This window comes from Protopterus annectens, chromosome 1.part1 (genome assembly GCF_019279795.1).
Source record: "Protopterus annectens isolate FY-2018-M chromosome 1.part1, PAN1.0, whole genome shotgun sequence".
Classification (NCBI taxonomy): Eukaryota; Metazoa; Chordata; order Ceratodontiformes; family Protopteridae; genus Protopterus; species Protopterus annectens.
Genome location: NC_056726.1, coordinates 129,794,655 through 129,816,196, shown reverse-complemented (window position 1 = coordinate 129,816,196; position 21,542 = coordinate 129,794,655). Strand labels below are relative to the sequence as shown.

Sequence of the window (21,542 nt, the reverse complement as noted above, 5' to 3'; positions counted from 1 at the left end):
TCATCCAATGCCTTCAAAGGGAATTTCTGTGGTGGGCTCCAGCAAGCCAGTCAAACAGGGGTTTGCCCTTCAGCAAACCAATAGCCAGCCAAACCATTACAACGGACGCTTCAGACCACGGATGGGGAGCGCACATGGAAGGAAGATGCATTCAAGGACTATGGTCACAAAAAGAGCTACGCATGCACATAAACCAAAAGGAAATGCTGGCAGTGATACATGCAATCGAGGCCTTCAAGTTATTTCTACATCAAGGCCACCTACTAATAAGGACAGACAACACTACAGTTATGTGGTACATAAACAAGCAAGGAGGCACCCATTCCTACCCTCTTTGCAGACTGGCAATGACTCTATGGGAACTTTCCTTGACTCTCAATATACAGCTGCAATCCCAGTTTGTACCAGGAAAGGACAATATACTGGCGGACAGCTTAAGCAGGAACATCATGGATGCACACGAATGGATGCTGCACCCAGACATCTTCCATCAGATAACACAATCATGGGGGAGACCGGACATAGACCTCTTTGCCTCCCCACACAATCATCAGCTGGAGAAATTCTGCTCAAGGACATACCACCCACAAGCTTGGAAAGTGGACGCCCTCTCTTTCAGCTGGAGAACTCTAACAGTGTATGCATTCCCACCTCTTCCATTAATGACCAGGGTCTTACTGAAGATCAGGGCAGAGCAGCCAAGAGTGATTCTGATAGCTCCGGACTGGCCAAGGCAACACTGGTACCCATTGCTAAAGAGCATGTCACAGACAAAACCATGGCTTCTGCCACAATGGCCGCTAATCCTGACACAGCACAATTGCAAAATTCTGCATTCCAACCTGAAAACATTACAACTAGCTGCCTGGAAAATACCTTGACTCATCACCAGGATAAGCTATCTAAGAGAGTGAAAGATATCATCATGGAAGCTCGCAGGCCTTCCACAAGAAAGGCATACTCAGCAAAATGGAAAAGATATCACACCTGGAGCACCTCAAAGGGCCTAGATGCAACAGTTATAAACATGGCACATATCCTGGAATATTTGGCAGAAATGCTCCACAATGGTCTGTCTTACTCTTCCATTAAGATTCATGCTTCAGCAATTTCAGCAGAGTACAATACTGAGCCACCTGTCTTCTCTCATCCTCTGCTAAGACAGTTTCTAAGAGGAATTAAAAACATCAGTCCTCCAAGGAAACCACCAGTGCCTACTTGGGACCTTAACTTCGTGTTGGAAAAACTAACACTGCCTCCCTTTGAACCAGCAGCATCTGTAGAACTGCAGTTCCTCTCTTGGAAGACTGCCTTCCTTCTGGCCATAACCTCAGCAAGACGAGTATCTGAGTTACAGGCCCTCATGGCAGTACAGCCATTTCTTATTTTTCATCAAGACAGAGTCTCATTGAGAACCAATCCTTCATTTATGCCAAAGGTGGTTTCTAGGGTCTCATTAAACCAAGCTATTCACCTACCTACCTTCTTTCTAAATCCACAAAACAAAGGGGAAAAGCTTCTGCACACCCTGGACATCCACAGGCAGTTGCGCTACTACTTGGACAGAACTAAAAATTGCAGAAAAACTGACCAGTTGTTTGTAGCATATGCTGCTGGTGCACAAGGAAAAGCAATTTCAAAACGGACAATTTAAAAATGGATAGGGAATTGCATTTGTTTGTGTTACTCCTTTCATGGAAAAACTGTGCCAGCTAACATTAGACCTCATTCGACCAGAGCCACAGCCACCTCCACAGCCTTCTTAAGAGGGGTGGCTACCAAGGACATTTTAGAAGCTGCTACATGGAGCTCCGTGCATACATTTTCCAAGCATTACAACTTACCTTTATATTCCAGATCCAGAGCAGGCTTTGCTACGGCAGTCCTGCAGGGCATTTTAGCTACACCATCCTTTACATAGATCCTCCACCCCCAGATTGGGTATGGTATTCTACCCATATGTAATGACTGCAGATGCATCCTTGAAGGACATAGTACAGTTTTGTACCTACCATAAATGTAGATGTCCGATAGGTATGCATCTGCAGTCAGGTTTACCCTCCCTCCTTCCCCTCTGTGGTATTTCTTGGGTACATTCCCCTCTCATAGCTAGCTGGTGTTATCTATTATGGTGAATTTGTTTTTTTATATGTATATATTTTTGTGCATGTTTGGAATTTATTGCATTTCTCCAAATTTAGCCTTCTTTAGAGGGCACCTGGCATCTGGGGCAAGAAAAACTGAGGAAGATGGCGTCGGCTGACGCTTTTATACCCCAGGCGCTCTGACGTCGGGAAAGGGGCGACATCAGCCGACGCCGGACCCAGACTTTGGAATCCGGCTGACTGAAGGGCTGCCTGAGGCAGGACAACCCATATGTGATGACTGCAGATGCATACCTATCGGACATCTACATTTTTGGTAGGTGCAAAACTGTACTTTCTATTTGCAGATGATGTTATTTTACAACTGACAAAATTAGACATTACAGTGTTGTGGAACATTTTGAGACAGTTTCATATATTTTAGGGATACAAAATTAATGAAGCTAAAACTAATGTAATGGTAGTAAATTATGTACCCACACATGAATTGTTGCAGCAAATATCCATGCTTATGGGGGAATGATAAAATTAAGTATTTAGGAGTATGGATGAAAAAGAATTCCCAGTGTGCCAGCTAAGGATATGTGGGAAGACCGTTGACTCTTTAACAGAATCCAAACTCTGGATCCCACACAGTTTGGTTTCGTGAAGGGTAGATCATGCCTACTCAACTTGATCAACTTCTTTGAGTCAGTCACCAGAGCTGTGGATGAAGGCAAGGTGGTTCATACAGCCTACCTTGATCTGGCCAAGGCCTTTGACACCATTCCCCACTCGGGAATCCTAGATTATCTCACTAAGCTAGGCATCAACCCCTATATCACTAGGTGGGTTGCAAACTGGCTCATAGGTAGAACCCACAGTGTGAAAGTAGCTGACTCCAAGTCAGACTGCCGACCAGTCACGAGTGGAGTCCTACAGGGTTCGGGCCTGGGTCCTCTCCTGTTTGGTATCTACTTCTCTGAAGTCCAGGCCAACACAAAGGGACTCTGGCTGACAAATGTTCGCAGACGATTTCAAGTTGGGAGCTATTATTAACTCCCCAAGTGATGTTGACATGCTACAGAAAGACCTCACTGAGACCAACGACTGATGTCAGAACCATGGCCTTAAGCTCAATGTCAAAAAATTTGTCGTCATCCCTTTTGAAAAAAACCTGGTTCCCATGAATTACCACATCGATGGTAGTCCACTGAACACAGAAGGCGTTATAAGAGATCTGGGAACACAGGTTGACAGCACCTTCTCTCTTGACCACCACATTGCCACCGTGGTCAGAAAGTCCTTCTATGTGGCACATCTCATTGCTAAGGGTTTTGCATCCAGGAAGAAAGAGGTCATTGTCTCCCTCTCCTCTTCCTTCATTAGGCCAATCATTGAGTACAATGCCCCATTTGGCATGTACCTCACTAGACATCTGCAACAACTGGAGAGGCCACAAAAGTACCTCACAAAGAGGATCCTAAGCCTTAAACACTTGTCCTTTATGGACAGACTCAAAAAAACAACTATTCTCTGTCTCATATTGCCTACTTAGAGGCGATCTCTGCTTGACTTACAAAGTCATGTCTGACCCAGCTGTGTTAGAAGTGCTACATCTAAAGAAATCCCAATCCCTCTGCACCACATGCTCCAGAGACCTCAACCTAATTACCACAATCAACAGAACATGCTGGAGGGACAGGTTCATAACCCAGAGACTGCCCATACATGTCAAGCAGAGCACCTCACTGGCCCTCTTCAAGAGAAATCTTGATGAGTGGATGGGAAGTAGAAAATTCACCCCCAGGGATCACTCCAGTGCCTTTACTCGACAGAGGCACTGGGAACTAAGGTCGGGTGGCATGATGCCAGGGTGACCCTATGGGCTAGGCTTGTAAAGACTGCAGGGCCATTAGCCTAATACACACCTATGAACAAAAGGTAATACAAAAACTGAGAAAATGGAAGCTCTATTATATGGATATGGATAGGAAGATACAAGCAATTAAAATGTTTAGTTCCTTTAGCCTTGTACACAAGTCAGGCATATTTTTATCAACCAGTGGAGAAGTTGTGGATAGCAATTAATAAAGAGCTGAATGATTTTACCTGGACGGGTAAGACTGCAAGAGTCAAGTGGGATAAGCCGATTCTTCCAGTAGAACAAGGCAGATTGGGATTACCCGATTTGAAGAGGTATTTCAGACAACACAGTTAAGGCTTTTGTACATAGTACAAGAAGAAATCTATAATTCAAAGTAGAAAGGGATGATGATGAGACAGGGGGGAGGCTCAAGAAACCAGGAGAGACTGGAATTTTGGATGCAGACCTTAATCTTGCAGAATGTTATGTTCATAAAGTAGCAGAAGATATTCTGAGAACTAAGCCAACACAGGAATGAAGAAAAGAGATTCTGCCAATAGAGATGACTGCAGTTAGGGATACAGACAATAGGCAGGAGGGGGGCTGTAATTTATTGGAGAAAACTGGCAAAGGAACTAAGGTCTTGAGAGCAAATAACTAGAGGGAAAGGTAATAGAATGGGAAGACTCCAAAAATTTATTTCAACTGCAGGTTAGAGAGTGCCTTCCCTGTGAAGGATTGGAATTGGAATATAGGTTCATAGGTAGATACTAGGCTATCTGCCCTAGGGCATTTATAAGCCTAGCCAGAGTGTATTTGGCTTCCGCCTCCGTATTAGATTAGCCTACTGTGCCTCTGTAAAGTAGGTCACAGAAGGTACCCTTTTAAGATTAGTTTACTGTGCCTCTGTCTAGCAGGGACACAGGAGAGATCCCAGGGGTGAATTTGTGATTTCCCATCCACGCATCCAAATTTTGCTTGAAGAGGGTCAGCGAGGGGCTATGTCTAACATGAATTGGGATTCTATTCCAGAGTGAGGGGAGCCTCTGGGAAATGAATCTGTCCCTCCAGCATGTCCTATTTATTTTTGTGCTGAGGTTTAGGTCCCTGGAGCGTGTAGCTCAAAGGGACTTGGATTTTTTGAGGTGGAGCATGTCCATTAATTTTGGGTTTGACATGGCTTTGTACGTCAGGCATAGATCGCCTCAGAGTAGGCGATAAGCAACTGAGTAGAGCTGGAGTTTCTTTAGTCGAGCTGCATAGGACATCTATTTGTAGCCCATGATCCTCTTGGTGAGGTACTTTTGGGGTCTCTCCAGTTGCTGCAGGTGTCGGGTAAGGTACATCCCAAAAGGGGCATTGTATTAAATTATGGGCCTGATGAGTGATGAGTAGAGGGGCACAATATGACTTCTCTTGATCTAGATGCGAACCCTTTTGTGATAAGGTGGGCTATATAGAAGGTCTTTCTAACCACTTTGGCAACGTGATTATCAAAGGAGAGATTACTATCTACGTTGGTCCCCAAATCTCTAATTACTTCTTCCGTACTTAATGGATTACCACCTATGTGGTAATTTGTGGGCACCTTGTTTTTCCCAAAGGGGATGACTATGCACTTTTTAGCATTTAGCTTGAGGCCGTGGCTCTGGCACCAAGCATCTGTCTCTGTGAGACCCTTTTGGAGGATGCTTGTGTCAGCTGGAGATTCGATTATGGCCCCCAGTTTGCAGTCATCTGCAAACTTTGTCAGCCATAATCCCCCCCCCCCCGTGTTAGCCTGAACCTCAGAGAAGTATATACCGAACAAGAGAGGTCCCAGAACTGAGCCCTGTGGGACGCCACTTGTAACTTGTTTGGATTCGGACATGACACCTGCGATTCTGACCATGTGGGTTCTATCTCTGAGCCAGTTTGCAACCCATCTTGTGATATAGGGTTTGGTATTTAAGCTGGTAAGCTTATTTATGATGCCCGAGTCTGGTGTTGTGTCGAAGGCTTTTGCGAGGTCCAGGTAGGCTGTGTGGACTAACTTGCCCTCATCTATGGCTTTGGTAACTGTTTCAAAGAAATCAGCTAGGTTTAAGAGGCAAGATCTGCCTTTAACAAAGCCGAATTGGGTAGGGTCCAGTGTCTGGAGGCTCACAATGTCTTATGTTTATGAGTTCCATGATAATATGCTCCATAGCTTTACAGACCAGACTAGTCAGGCTTATGGGGCGATAGTTTCCGGGGTCCGTTGTGGCACCACCTTTGTGGAGTGGGATCACTGTAGCTGTACGCCATTCTTTGGGTACATATCCTGTAGGTAAGGCTAAGTTTGAACAGTGACTTAATGTGAGGGTACAGATGTCCTTCAAGGATGCATCTGCAGTCCTAACATATGGGTTGTCCTGCCTCAGGCAGCCCCTCGGTCGGCCGGATTCCAAAGTCTGGGTCTGGCCTCTGCTGATGTCGCACTTCACCCGACGTCATAGCTGCTGTGGTATAAAGGCATCAGCCGACGCCATTTTCCTCAGTCTTTCTTGCCGCACGGTGCCCGAAGCAGAAGCTGTTCGCAAGTGCCGGTCGGTCAGATCCAGAGATTTCTACTACCGAAGACTTCTAAAAAGCTAAGTACCCCGTTGGGGACTCTTTCTTGCCTCTGCCGATGTCAGACTAAGTAAATAATTGTTTAACTTGTGGAAAACAAATACCTCATAAGGATTTCCACTCTTACTGCCTTCCTTGTTTAGGCCCGGACCACGACGTATCAGCTTGTTTAGCCTGTGCTTCCTTCAACCGACGGACGCTTAGACGTCGGTCGGAGTTTGCAGAGGAGTTTTTTGGTCCCACTTTTGCATACAAAATGCCGTCGGAGACTCCGACTACACAATTAGCTAAAAAGCGCAAGGAAAAGGACCGACACTCGCGGTCCGCGGTTTCGGCTGAAACCACGGTTAGGCCAACCGAGAGTGTCTCGGTTACGGCTGAAACAGTCCTTGGTTCTTCCTTCGGCCGAAAGCATGCCTCTGATAGCCGAGGCCTCACAGAGCATGGCTGAATCTGCTACTGAAATTACCCCTACAGAAGCAGGCACCCAGGATTTGTCAGATACTATTCCTTTAGACATATCTACCCCTGCACGTGGGGCTGCTAGACCCCCTGCATCTACGTCTATCAAGGCTTTTTCCAGGGCTAAAGCAGCTAAATCTTCTAAGGCCTTACCTGCTAAAACTCCCTCACACAGGCCTACCTCTAGTTCCCAAATGCTCAGCCTGGCTGAGGATCTCATTTCTTTGATCAGGGGATCCCAACCTCACCCAGACAGGGCCTCTCAACCCCCTCCAGATAAGAGGCCTAGGACTGAACCCCTGGAACCTGTTTCTACAGATTATTCCTCGGATGACTCAGATATTTCAGACCCTCAGGAAGGCCCATATTCTCCTTATGAGGATTCTGATGCAGAAGACTCCATTCCTTCTGCCTCTCCTCCTGAAGAATTTTCTTTTGGGGAAACCTTACGTGCTATGAGGGAACACTTTCAATGGCAGGGCCAGGATTTTTCAGATTCAAGGAAAAGGCTAAGGACTTTCTTACACTTACCACAGCATAGGCCTTTAGCCATTCCTCCAGTACTAACAGTTGTTGATGATGCATATAATGATGCCTGTACTGCCCCTGATTCTCTTCCTCCGGCCCCTGCCAAGCCTGACAAATATTACAGGGTCCCAGACACACACTACCATTTGTATAAGGCTCCTGTTGCAGATCCTGAAACCATTTCACAGGGCCCTAAAGCTGTGGCAGCTGCCTCTGCCAAAAACCCTCTCCCCTCTGAAAGGGAATCTAGAGCATTAGAGAGATGGGGTAAAAGGTTTATACTTCTGCTACTCTTTCTCGCCAGGGCCTTAAACTGTCAATTTCACATGATTCAGTACCAGGAATTTTTGTTAGACCAGCTAAATAAAAAACTGTCCTCTCCTGAACCTTTAGACCGCAAGTCCCTTCAGGATTTGGTACATAACTCTCAGCAGGTCAGTAACCATTTCTTAAAATGTGGCTATGATGCACTGGAGGCTTTCTTTAGATCAGCTATGACTGGAACAGTGATTCGAAGGCATGCCTGGTTAAAAGAACAATCCTTACCAGACCATGTTAAGTCAAAACTCCTAGATGCTCCTATGGAGAAACAAAGTTTGTTTGGCTCCCCTGCACAGGAGGTTCTAAAGAAGGTGGAAGAAAAAGCAAAATCTGTCCAAACAGTCAAGGATTTCTTACAGGTCCAACCTCCGAGGTTTAGCAGAAATTGGCCTTCGAAGAATTGGTCCTTTCCAGACACCTCCAGAGCACAGAGAGGCAGAAATAGACACCCAAGAGGCAGAGGTCAATCCAGGGGTGCCTACAGGGGACGTCAGTGGCAACCTACCAACCAGAGAAGTACTGCCACAGATTCAACTACAACCACTTCCACAGGACAGACACAATGACTTGGCTCTGATTCCGCCTACCAGGGAACAACTGGAAGCACCCTTGGGCGGAAAACTAGCCTTATTTTCCGACAACTGCCATTACATTACAGGAGACAAATGGACTTTACAAACAATAGACAAAGGCTACAGGTTTCACTTCCACACTCTACCAAAAAAGAGTGGAATGCCAAACCTACCACCAAGCCAAAAAACAGACGCTCTAAGACAAATCAACAGCTTACTAAGGATGAGAGCTATAGAAAAGGTACCGCCTATGGAACAAGGCCAAGGATTTTACTCCAGGCTTTTCCTTGTACCAAGAAAAGAAAATCAATGGAGACCTATTCTCGACTTTTCCGCTCTGAACACATACCTCATTGTTCCAAAATTCAAAATGCTGACCCTCCAGCAACTTCTTCCCATGCTGGGCAAGGAGTCTTGGCTGGTGACTCTAGATCTCAAGGAGGCATACCTGCACGTCCCTATACGACCAGATTGCAGAAGACACCTCAGATTTCTTGCAGGATCAGAGCATTATCAATTCTCAGCATTGCCCTTTGGCTTATCTACTGCACCCAGAGTAGTCACGAAATGCCTGGCATCAGTAATTGCTCATTGCAGGCTTCAGGGAATTCAAATTTACCCATACCTGGACGACTGCCTAATACAAGCGGACAACAAGGCAAAATTAACAAAAGATTTGGAAAAGGTCATACAACTGTTGCAAGCCTTGGGATACACAGTCAACATGCAAAAGTCAAGACTAGTACCATCCCAAAGGATAACATTCTTGGGTGCAGAACTGGATACATCAACTCAGATGGCTTTTCTCACAGAAGAAAAACAAAAGCAATTACCAGTCTATTTCATGACATTAACAACACAAACTCAGCTTACTGCAAGGAAAGTCCTGCAAGCCCTGGGTTACATGGCATCCTGCATAATATTGATTCCGCATGCCAGGCTGCATATGAGAAAGTTGCAATGGTACCTAAGGAATGTATGGTCTCAACACAAGCACAGTCTAGAAGCCCAGATTCCAATAATTCCATGCCTGAAGCAAGAATTCCTGTGGTGGGCTCAGGCCTGTCAGTTGAACAGAGGACTGCCTTTCCACAAACCTCATCCAAGCCAGACCATCACCACGGACGCCTCAGACCTAGGCTGGGGGGGCACACATGGTGGACAAGTGCATACAAGGCCTATGGACCCAAGACCAGCTGAATCTACACATAAATCTAAAGGAGATGCTGGCAGTGAAACATGCAATCCAGGCATTCCGACCATTCCTTCAACAAGGTCACCTGCTGATAAGGTCGGACAATACCACAGTCATGTGGTACATCAACAAACAGGGAGGTACACACTCATATCCTCTATGCCGGATGGCAATGGACCTGTGGAATGTGGCCCTGAATCTCAACATTCAACTTCAGGCCAGATTTGTACCAGGAAAAGAAAATTCCCTAGCAGACACCTTAAGCAGAACTACCACGGATGCTCACGAATGGATGCTGCATCCAGATATCTTCAAAACCATAACAAAGAAATGGGGACTACCAGAGATAGACCTGTTCGCCTCCCCACACAACCACCAATTGAAGAAATTCTGCACAAGAGCATACCACCCACTTGCTTGGAGGGTGGACTCCCTTTCCTTCAGCTGGAAAAACCTGACAGCATATGCATTCCCACCTCTTCCTTTGATGTACAAAGTCCTACTGAAGATCAAAGAGGATCAGCCAAGGGTAATCCTGATAGCTCCAGACTGGCCGAGGCAACATTGATACCCGCTACTGAGAAGCATGTCTCGGGCACACACATGGCCTCTGCCTCTATGTCCCTTACTTCTAACACAGAACAACTACAAGATCCTACATCCAAACTTGAAAACACTGCAGCTAGCTGCTTGGAATATTGCATAAAACAAAATAACCCAGATTTATCTCAGAGGGTTAAGGACATTATCCTGGAGGCTCGCAGACCCTCCACAAGGAAAACTTATTCAGCCAAATGGAAAAGATACCTCATTTGGAGTGCAGCAAAGGGAGAAAATGTCTCATTGGCAAACATAGCACACATCCTGGAATACTTAGCAGAACTGTTCCACAATGGCCTGTCCTACTCCTCCATTAAGATTCATGCATCAGCAATTTCAGCAGAATACAACATGGATCCTCCTGTCTTCTCTCATCCTCTACTCAGGCAGTTCTTGAGAGGAATCAAAAATGTAAAGCCTCCAAGAAAACCACCTTTACCTACATGGGATCTCAACTTTGTGCTGGAAAAGTTAACACTTCCCCCTTTTGAACCAGCAGCAACAGCAGATTTACAGTTCTTGTCTTGGAAAACTGCTTTCCTGCTAGCAATCACTTCAGCAAGAAGGGTATCTGAATTACAGGCATTAATGGCAGTACAGCCCTTCCTTATCTTCCATCAGGATAGAGTGTCTCTGAGAACCAACCCTACCTTTATGCCAAAAGTGGTCTCCAGAGTATCATTGAAACAAGCGATTCATTTACCTACATTCTTCCGCAACCCACAGAACAGGGGGGAAGACTGCTACATACCTTGGATGTGCACAGACAATTACGCTACTATCTGGACAGAACTAAGACCAACAGAAAAACTGACCAACTTCTGGTAGCATTTGCAACAGGAATGCAAGGAAAAGCAATTTCAAAACAGACAATCTCAAAATGGATAGGAAATTGCATTCGATTTTGCTACTCTTTCCATGGAAAGACAACTCCTGAAAATATCAGACCTCATTCCACAAGAGCTACAGCCACCACTACAGCTTTCCTACGAGGAGTGGCTACCAAAGACATTTTAGAAGCTGCTACTTGGAGCTCCGTGCATACATTTGCCAAGCATTATAACCTTCCTTTATACTCCAGATCCCGAGCAGGTTTTGCAACTGCTATGTTGCAAGGGATCTTGACTACACCATCTTTATCTTAGTGCCTCTTCCCCCAGTTTGGCTATGGTATTCTACCCATATGTTAGGACTGCAGATGCATCCTTGAAGGACATAGTACAGTTTTGTACCTACCATAAATGTAGATGTCCGATAGGTATGCATCTGCAGTCAGGATTACCCACCCTCCTTCCCCTCTGTGGTATTCCTAGGGTACCTACCCCTCTTTTAGCTAGCTGGGGGAATTTATTATGGTGTATTTGTTTTGTACATATGTATATATATTTTTTGCTCTCTACTGTTTGGAATTATTTGCATTTATCCAAATTTAGCCTTCCTAGAGGGCACCTGGCATCTGGGGCAAGAAACACTGAGGAAAATGGCGTTGGCTGATGCCTTTATACCACAGCAGCTATGACGTCGGGTGAAGTGCGACATCAGCCGAGGCCAGACCCAGACTTTGGAATCCGGCCGACCGAGGGGCTGCCTGAGGCAGGACAACCCATATGTTAGGACTGCAGATGCATACCTATCGGACATCTACATTTATGGTAGGTACAAAACTGTACTTTCTTCTTGGAGCTCATGTAAGACACAGCCTGGGACACTGTCCGGTCCCATAGATGCTGTGTTTTTTGCTTTGGAGAGGGCAGCTTTCACCTGTGCATCTGTGATGTCAGGGAGGTTACATTCAGTTGGGATAGGCGTTTGCTCCTTTGGGGGGGAAGGGGGGGAGAAGTTTGTGCTGGATCTGTCTGCCAGGATGTTGGCTATGTCTGTAGGTTTGGTATATTTTGTACCGTTATGCAACAATTCAGAGCATATCTGGGAGTTTACACCCATGTTCCTGACATAACTAAAGAAGGCCTTGTGATCGTCTTTAGTGTCTAAGGCAGTTTTTCTTTCGAAACTGGCCTTTGATGATTTTATGAGGGATCGAAGTTTCTTGCTAATACTGATCAGAGATGCCTTCCCTTTTTGGGATTTTGCTCTGTCATGTGGTAGCTTCCTCCTTCTGTTGTATAGCTTATTTATGGCCGGGGTCCACCAGACCGGTCTCCTGTTTTTGGAGGAGTGAGTCTTGGTTTTATTAGGGATAGCACAATCCATGCATTCCTGCAGGTGCTCATAGAATGCATTTGTAAAGGATTCTGCGGATTGGGCTGTATTATCCTCTGGCCCCGGGGCTTTGAAGGATTCCACCTCAGTCCTGAGAAGTGCAAAGCTGGCTTTTGAGAAATTCTTTACAGTGATTTCCTTGGCTGGGGGTGGGGACGGGATAGGGATGTCCAGGGAAATTTGTTTATGGTCTGATCTTACCAGTGAGGGGTTTACTTCTGGTGTAGAACATAGAGTCCCCATGTTGGTGATGACCATGTCCAATATGTTGTTCCGTCTTGTGGGAGTGGTGACCAGTTGTTCCATTGCGTTAGAGTTTATAAATTCAAGGAACCGTTGGGCGAGGGTGTTTGGGCTTGAGTAGTTTTCCCAGTCAATGTTTGGGTAGTTAAAGTCACCCAGTAACATAGTGTTTGGAGAGACCTTCATATTCTCCAGTGTTCTCAGGAATGCCAAGTGGGGTTCCTGTAATAGGGAGGGTGTTCTGTAGCAGGCTACAAACTGAAAGGCAGTTTTGCCCGCTGTTAGTTGCACATGGATGGTTTCCGATGCTTCGTGCAGTGCCACTAACCTGGAGATGTAGGTATCTTTGATGAATATAGATACTCCCCCTCCTTTTGTGCTTCGGTCCGAGTTTTGGGGCCGAAACGCATGGTATGAGTTATAACCTGGTAGTGCTGGCGTGCTCTCAGGAGCCTTGAACCAGGTTTCTTTTACTGCACAGACATCGATTTTCTCCATACTGAGGAGAGTCTCGAGTGCGTGCATCTTGAGGTTTAGACTTCTGGCATTGAGTAGCATCACCTTTAGTTTTTTTATCTTTGGGTTGTCTATGGAGGTGGGTTTGTCCTTTGAGCCTTGCCTAAAAAAGGCACTATGGGGGTGGCAAGAGCATTGGCCAGTATATGAAAGCCTAAGGGTGACAGGTGCAAGCCGTCCCTAGCGAAGCAACGTGGCTTGTCGAGCATGTCATCCCAGACTGACAGACACTGGATCCCCTTTGAATGACACCAATACTTTAGCCAATTGTTGAAACTGATCATTTTGTCTTTATACTGTGGCATCATTCTTGGTGAGGGCAAGATGCTACTCAAGGTCAGGGTCATACCAGCCTGGGCTACATGGTCAGAGAGCTCCTCTGTCTCTCTTCATGTAGTCCAGGAGACGCCTCAGGTCATTCACACCAGCATGGACAATGACGGAGTCATACTTGTACTTGCTTTGGAGTGACCTGAGTGCTTGCGTTATGTGGCGGATCCTGGCACCCGACAGGCAGCTTACAGTGACCTTCTCCTTGTGCAGTCTGGTGAGCGGGACGTCAGTGTGCCGGACAATAGAGTCCCCTATAACAAGTGTATTTGGTGTGTTGTTTGGCCTTAAGGGCTGTGACTGTGAGGCACACTGATTTTGTGAGAGATGTGATTTGTGGGTATTGTTGAGGGGTAGCTGTTGCTTGGATATCTGCTTAGGAGGTCTTTGCTGTTTAGGTAGATTTTTATTTAGAGCCTCAGAGTATGTGTTTGTGTGTTTATATGTTGGGTATGCAGATGCAATAGGTCTGTGTGAGACTGGATTTGTGGTGTGGGTAGTTACCTTTTCCTCCTGACTGACTGTGCCAGTCTTGGGTTGAGAGAGCTCTGCCTCCAGTTTGGCTGTGTAACTGCATCTCTCACATGTATTAGAGTTTGTTGGAAGGAGGAGAGGGTTGTCTGTGTACATAAGGCAATTGTAACATTGCCTCAAAATTCCCAGATTCACCAGCTGGACTGGAGAGTAACCTTGAAACTGACCCTTGGACATACCAGATTAGTATAGGGAACTGTTTTTTTACTGATCAGATTATGGAAGGGAACTGATTTTTCACTTGATCAGGAAGGACTAATCGGGAGTCTAATACTTATGAGAAGTCAAAGAGGGTGTAGTGCTTTAGTTAGTTAGTGTTTCCTTATAAGAGCTGAGCAAGTGCAGGGCTTTAGAAAGAGAATAGAGTGATTACTTTGAGAGTTTGAACAGTTCTAAGGGAAAAAGTGAAGAGCAGACTTTGTGGAGCCTGGAATAGTTTAAACCTGTTTAGGCGGCGCTGCCCGACACTGCTCAGTCAAAACCGCAAAAAGACAGTTGTAGGGTTTTAAGAGAGAGAGATCAAGGAGTTTAGAATTGACCCAAAATGGCCAATAAAACTACAGCTTCTAGGTAGTAACCACTCCTCCAGGGACAGGCAGGCTGTTCAGTGTTAACCACTCCCACTGGTGAACACAGGGACTTCCCTTTAGCCCAAGCAAGCACTGACCTTCTAGAAACTTCCAGACAGTTCAGAACAGCAAATCTGTAACTGAACTTTCTTAACTTTCAGAAAGTGGGAAAAAAGCAAGATTTTTTTTTTTTTTAGTTTTGTTGTAGTTTAAAGGTAGCAGAGATACACAAGCAGCAAATATAGCCAAAAAGAAAGAAATAGGAGGGCCCTGAATGAAAGACTAGCACTGGTAGAGTTTTTATTAGAATCTAGAACAGAATTTGCCATTTAAAAAGGAGTAATTAGGAGAGCATATAAAATAGTGTGTAATAATTATGAGTCAGAGGAGGTTAGAGAGGATTGGGAAGAAACTGGCAAAGCAATTCACAAAGAAACAGTGGGACAATATATGTTAGTCTCACAAATATGCAACAGTCTAGAACATTTAGGATCTTTGCTTGGAAGTGTGTACATAGGTATTTTTATACCCCAAATAGACTCCAGATAGACTAAATGTTGGAGGTGTGATTGGGAAGAAAGAGGTAACTGAGAACATATTTTCTAGGAGTGTAATGAGTTGGCAGACTTTAAAAAAATTCTTACAGACTGGTCTGTCAGAGATATTGGGTGAGCAACTTGGTGTAACTAAGGAAATGATTTGTTGGAGCTGTGATACAGAATCGGAATTCCCTAGACATAGTAAGGCTTTGCTGAGGTTAATTATGGCAGCTGCCAAAAAGGCAGTTACTAGAAAATGGAAATCAAAATGTAAACCAACTTTACTAGAAGTAGCGATATATAGTGATAAAAGTAAAACAACTGGAATTGGCATTGTTAGAAAAGGTTTGGAGCAAATTACATAGGAAAAATGAGAATTGTGGGAAGAATACAAGCAGACGAGGAAGAAGTTTAAAAGAAGGCTGGATTTGAATGTGCTATGTAATGTTTGACTGACATGACTGGATAGATTATAAGTGATGTATAATGTTTGCAACTACAGTGATGTCAGCATGGTTTATAATGTATACTGTTTGCAACTAAAAGTATGACAATGTTGTTTTTTTTCATTTATATAAATGTAAGATTGTCTATGTTATACATGGTAATTTAATAAAGATGTTTCTTGTTCAACAAAACAAATTACCAAAGAATAAAAATAGTTGTATTAGAGAAAAAGGAATCTCTCAGTCTGTAACTTATCCTCCCTTCATCTGACTCTTTGGTTGATAGGAATTTGATTCCTTTTAGACAGCAATTTTCTGAGGATGTGCTTGATTTTGCAGGAGGCCAAGAAACCCTTTACTAGAAAATCCTATGTGGCAAAATGGAAGGACTTTTCTATTTGTCTCAATCATTTCCTGGACCCTTTTCCTATGGGTATTACTATAGTCCTTTCTAATTTGTATGAATTGCTCACTTCTGGCATGGGATATTCATCTTTTAAATATCATTTGTAGACCATTTCTGTTTATCTGCAGCTGAATCCACCACTAACTTCTAGTTTTGAAGTCAGACAATTTCTGAAAGGCATCCTTCATATTAGCCTCCAGGAAAACCTATTTCTTTTTCTTGAAACTATAATTTTGTTGAGCAATTTTCTGCTTTTGAACCTGCAGTTTCCTTTTCCTTGTAATACTGTACTTGGAAGACTGTTTTGTTACAAGATGGTCTCTGAACTTCAAGCACTTACGGCAGTTCTACCATTTTTGTTTTTCCATAAGGACAGAGTGCCTCTTACTAATCCTACCTTTATGCCCAGGGTGGTTTATGATTTGTCCTTAAATCAATCCATCCATATTTCTTTTTTTTTCTACTGTCCACAGAATGATAGTAAAAGGATTCTTCACACCTTGAATTTGCATAGACAGTTCAAATATTACCTAGACAAAACTAAAGATATCAAAAAATTGGAACCAAACCATCTCCTCCTAGATTTCTAAGGCAATTTCTGTTTGCTATTATTTTCATGGCAAGCAGATTTTTTCTGTTCATGTGCATTCTACCAGGGCTGTAGTCTCTTGTAGTGTTTTTTTCAAGGGTCTGGATACTTGATCTACTTTAGAAGCTGCTGCTTAGAACTCTGTGCATAACATTTACTAAACATTACAAGTTGGTTGTCATTTCTAGAGCCATAGTGGGTTTCGCCAGGACCATGAAACATTGGTTTTTGGAAGGCTCCTCTGTTTTCTCCCATCTTTTTCAGTAGCTTTTGTACTCTCTCATTTGTAAAGAATACTGCAGCATTGATAAGGAAGGACATAGTGCAGTTGTGTAAGGCCTTACCACACCAGTAGGTGTCCTACTTCTCACTGATTCACTATTCTACACAGTTAAAACAACTTGGCACAAGTTGTATTAAATAATGATAATACTAGCTTGCTTCTGTTGAGTGAGTCTTGTTACTGAATTGGCAGCCTATAGTTTCTAATAGTTTTACTTTTATTGCATAATCCTTCTGCTGTGTTGTTAAAACATGGCAATGATGCATATTGCATATCTATATGTGTTAAAAGTGCTCCTCCTCGCAATATTGGAGATGCTGTTTGTTGCAAAGAATTTTCACTTGTTTATTGATTCTTGGCAAAGCCACCTCCTAGTAGTAAACTTTTTTTTCTTTTTTGTAATACAGGTGTCTGCAACAAGGCCCGAAGATGGTAAAGTGCGATCAGAAGATCTTAGTAGAATTTTGAACAGTGCACAGCAGGTTCAAGATAAGCAAGAGAGCCTGGATTCTTGGTTGTCCACTTTGAAGATGTGAGTTTTTTTTCTCATACACATGATAGAACTCTCTAGACTGAATGAATCACATGGCACAACAAGCATATAAATGATTTTCTTCACGTTGCACTGTTGCAGTCATTACATTTGGGTTATCTGCTTGCAGTTGCCCTCAGTCAGCCTGATAACAAAGTCTTGGGTCCTACGTCGGTTGCTGTCTCCTCTTCAGTGACATCAGGTCGTCAGGGGTATAAAACATGCAGCCGACATCATTACATCAGTCTTTCTTGCCGTGCGGTGCCCGAAGCAGAAGCAGTTCGCAAGTGCTGGTCAGCCTACTCCTGAAATTTTCGTTTTCGAGTTTCAGAACCGAAGTCTTCAACTAAAAGCTAAGTACCCCGTTGGGGAAACTTTTTTTCTTGCTCTAAATTGATGTCAGTAAAAATAAATAATTGCATTTCTTGTGGAAAGCAAATACCTTATAAAGATTTTAATTCGTACTGTATTTCTTGCCTCGGCCCTAACAATGACGTACCTCGCTGTCTCTTTTGTGCCTTATTTAAACCATAAACTGTCCGTCGTCAGATTTGCGCTTCTAAATATTTTGGTGCTCGGTTTAATTATCCTGATATGTCTTCGGTAAGCCATTCGACTACGGACATTCCGAAAAAAAATGCAAAGATAAAGACAGAGACAGGCCGCCCAGTTTGCAGGTGCTCAGTGAGGCGCTTTCGCAGCTACTTCAGATTCGCAGGCCTCTACTGAGACCCATACGGAGTTCGGTATGCCGCGAGATGCTTCAACTGTGGAACCCTGCACATGTCTCTAACTTGGATGGGTCCGGAACCGCTGTGCAGGCACAAGCTTCTGAGGGTGTATTCAGGCCTACTGACATTCATATTAAACTGACGCCATCTTCTTCTTCAAGGCCTAAAACTCGAACCATGCCTAGAAAACTGAAGCCCAGACCGCATGGTCAGGCCTCAATGCCTAAAAAACAAATGATAAGAATGGCTGGAGACCTTATTACTTTAATCAGGGGAAGCCAACCTTTCCCCCTCTAAGAGACCTAGGACTAAGTTTGCTTATGATATTTCTGACCAGGATTCTGAAATTTCTTTTTCCTCTGATGACCAGGATTTACCCTTATCTACCTGTGTGGATTCTGATGCTGAGGACTCTATTCCATCTGCTTTCCCCCAGAGGATTTCTCTTTTGGTGAAACCTTGCATGCTCTCAGGGAGCATTTTCGTTGGGAAAGTCAGGATTTCTCCGATTCTAAAAAGAGGCTTGGGGATTTCTTACTCCTGCCCCAGCACAGGCCTTTAGCTGTACCGCCTGTACTGGACATTGTTAATGATGCCTTTTCGAAATCTAGCATGGCCCCTGACTCTTTACCTCCTGCTTCCAGAAAACCTGATAGATATTACAGGGTTCCTGACTCTCACAAGTTCCTTTTAAAAATCCTACTGCAGATCCTGAAACCGTTTCACAGGGACCCAAGGGCATTAAAGCTACTACTTCCAGAAATCCTACCCCCTCTGTTAGAGACTCCAGGGCACTGGATAGATGCGGTAAGAAGGTGTACACCTCTGCAACTTTGGCCATTAGGGCCTGGAATTGCCAGTTAAATATGTTAAAGTATCAGCAACATATTATTGGATTGCTTAAACAGAAAATGATGTTGACTCCTGATTGTGCTGAAAATAAGGATTTACAGGATTTAATGCATTCTGCTGAACAAGTTGGTAAACCTACATTGCAGTGTGGTTTTGATTCACTAGAGGCATCTTGCAGGGCTGAGGTAACTGGGTCTGTATTTAGAAGGCATGCTTGGCTTAAGGAACAATCCTTGCCAAATCATGTTAAAGCAAAATTACTGGATGCTCCCTTAAATCAGGACCGCCTGTTTGGCAACAAGGTAGAAGAAGTTCTTAAAAAGATGGAGGAAAAAGCTAACTCTATGCAAACTGTTAAAGATTTTTTACAAGTACAACCTCCAAGATTTAGTAGGCATTGGCCTTCTAAGAATTGGTCCTTTCCTGCATCTTCCAGACCTTCTCAGTCCAAACCCAGATCCAGCAGAGCACCCAGACTTCAGTCCCAGGGGATGCACAGGACTAAGCAGTGGGGGGCCTCCATTTCCAAATCTGGGAGTAATAAAACTCCCCCCTATGGTAAACTGTCTCGACGACTTCTTTGTAAAACTTCCAAGCACTTCTCAACTGACTACCTCTTTGGGGGGAAAGATTGCACTTCATGCAAAGAACTGGGGACTCATTACCCAGGACAAATGGGTCTTGTCCCAAGGATACAGATTTCACTTCCACACGTTACCAACACCAAGCGGGTGGCCAGACTTACCCCCAAATCAGTGGGCAGAGGCCCAAAAACAAGTACTTTCTCTGTTAAGCATGGGGGATATTTAACTGGTACCTGAAGAGGAAAAGGGACAAGGTTTCTACTCAAGACTTTTCCTGGTACCCAGAAAAGATGATCATGGCTTCCTATCCTGGACTTGTCTACTCTAAACACCTTTTTGGAGATTCCAAAGTTCAAGATGCTGACTCTTCACCAGTTACTTCCTATGCTAGGCAAAGATGCCTGGTTGGCAACAGTAGATTTAAAAGAAGCATACCTGCACATCCCAGTCAGGGAATCTTGCAGAAGATACCTACATAAACAAATGGGGGGAGCACCTAGTCTTACCAACTGTGCAATCTGGCTATCTTGGGAGGTCACTTTGAAACATTGTTTTACCCTCCAAACCTCCTATATTCCATCAGAGAATGTAGTGGCAGACAAGGTGAGCAAATCTTTGATAAAATGAAAATTGAAGTGGAAAGGGGGCCTTCTAGGAACTGATCAAGTTGTGAGGAACAGTTCGAGTAGATCTATTTGCATCCTTTCTAATCAGGCAACTCAACGTGTTCTGTTCCAGGATTCCTGGCAAGCAGGTCTGGGGAATAGATGCTTTTTCATTCCCATGGATGAGAATGTGCCTTTATGAATTTCCACCCTTTCTGTTGATAACTAGGGTCACTGTGAAGATTTAGAAGAGCTCTTCAAACATGGTTGTGGTGACTCCCTTCTGGCCCAGGCAACAGTGGATGTTCTTCGTGTTTCGCTGTTGCAGTCATTACATTTGGTAATCCTGCTGGCAGGTTGCCCTCAGTCGGCCTGAATTCCAAAGTCCTGGGTCCTGCGTCGGCTGCTGTCGCCCCTTCCCTGACGTCAGGGGTATAAAAGATGTGGCCGATGCCATTTTCTTTAGTCTTTCTTGCCGCGCGGTGCCCGAAGCAGAAGCAGTTCGCATGTGCCGGTCGGCCAACTCCTGAGATTTTCGTGTTTGAGTTTCAGATCCGAAGTCTTCAATAAAACTAACTACCCCATTGGGGAAACTTTTATCTTGCTCCAGACCGATGTCAGAAAAAGTTAATAATTGTATTTCCTGTGGTAAGCAAATACCTCATAAGGATTTTCATTCTTACTGTATTCCTTGCCTAGGCCCTGATCACAACGTTGCTGGTTGTCTGTTTTGTGCTAGATTTAACCAACTCATTGTTAAGCGTCTGTATGACTTCGCTTTAAACTATTTTGGCCGCCTATTCAGTTATCCAAAAATGTCGTCAGATAGCCATCCGACTACCGGAGTTCATAAAAAACGCAGAGAAAAAGAGAAAGATAGACAACCAAGGCCCAAAACCGACGACGAAGCTTCTCCCAAGCCAGTCGTCTGTTCTCAGTGAGGCGCTTTCACAGCCCCTGACGCCCGCTACTTTAGAGTCGCAGCCCGCTACCGACTCCCACATGGAGTCGGCCATGCCGCTGGAAACTCAAGGTATTGGAGCCTCAGATACTATTCCTTCAGATGGGTCCAGAGCCGCTGAGCAGGCACTGGCTTCTGAGGGTGTATTCAGACCTAAACATCTTTACATTAAACCGACTTCAGCTTCAAAGGCAAAGACTACAGTACCTTCTAAAGCAAAGAAACAAACTCAAGAGCCACGTGGACAGGCCTCTATGCCCAAAAAACAGATGCTCAAAATGGCCGAAGACTTAATTACCTTGATCAGGGGGTCCCATCCCCCTGCTGTTAAGAGGCCTAGGCAAGAGATTGACTATGAATCTTCAGATCAGGTTTCTATTT

At 44.3% G+C, this 21,542-nt stretch overlaps 1 protein-coding gene across 2 annotated transcripts in view; it reads left to right on the top strand.

Moving 5' to 3' along the window:
• Positions 1–21,542, top strand: part of HSF2 (heat shock transcription factor 2) — a 912,698-nt gene that overhangs the window by 246,587 nt on the left and 644,569 nt on the right. For both annotated transcript variants that reach the window (XM_044073756.1, XM_044073761.1), the window contains exon 4: positions 17,304–17,428. In XM_044073756.1, coding sequence (XP_043929691.1) covers positions 17,304–17,428 — 125 coding nt within the window. The remainder of the gene's footprint in view (positions 1–17,303; positions 17,429–21,542) is intronic.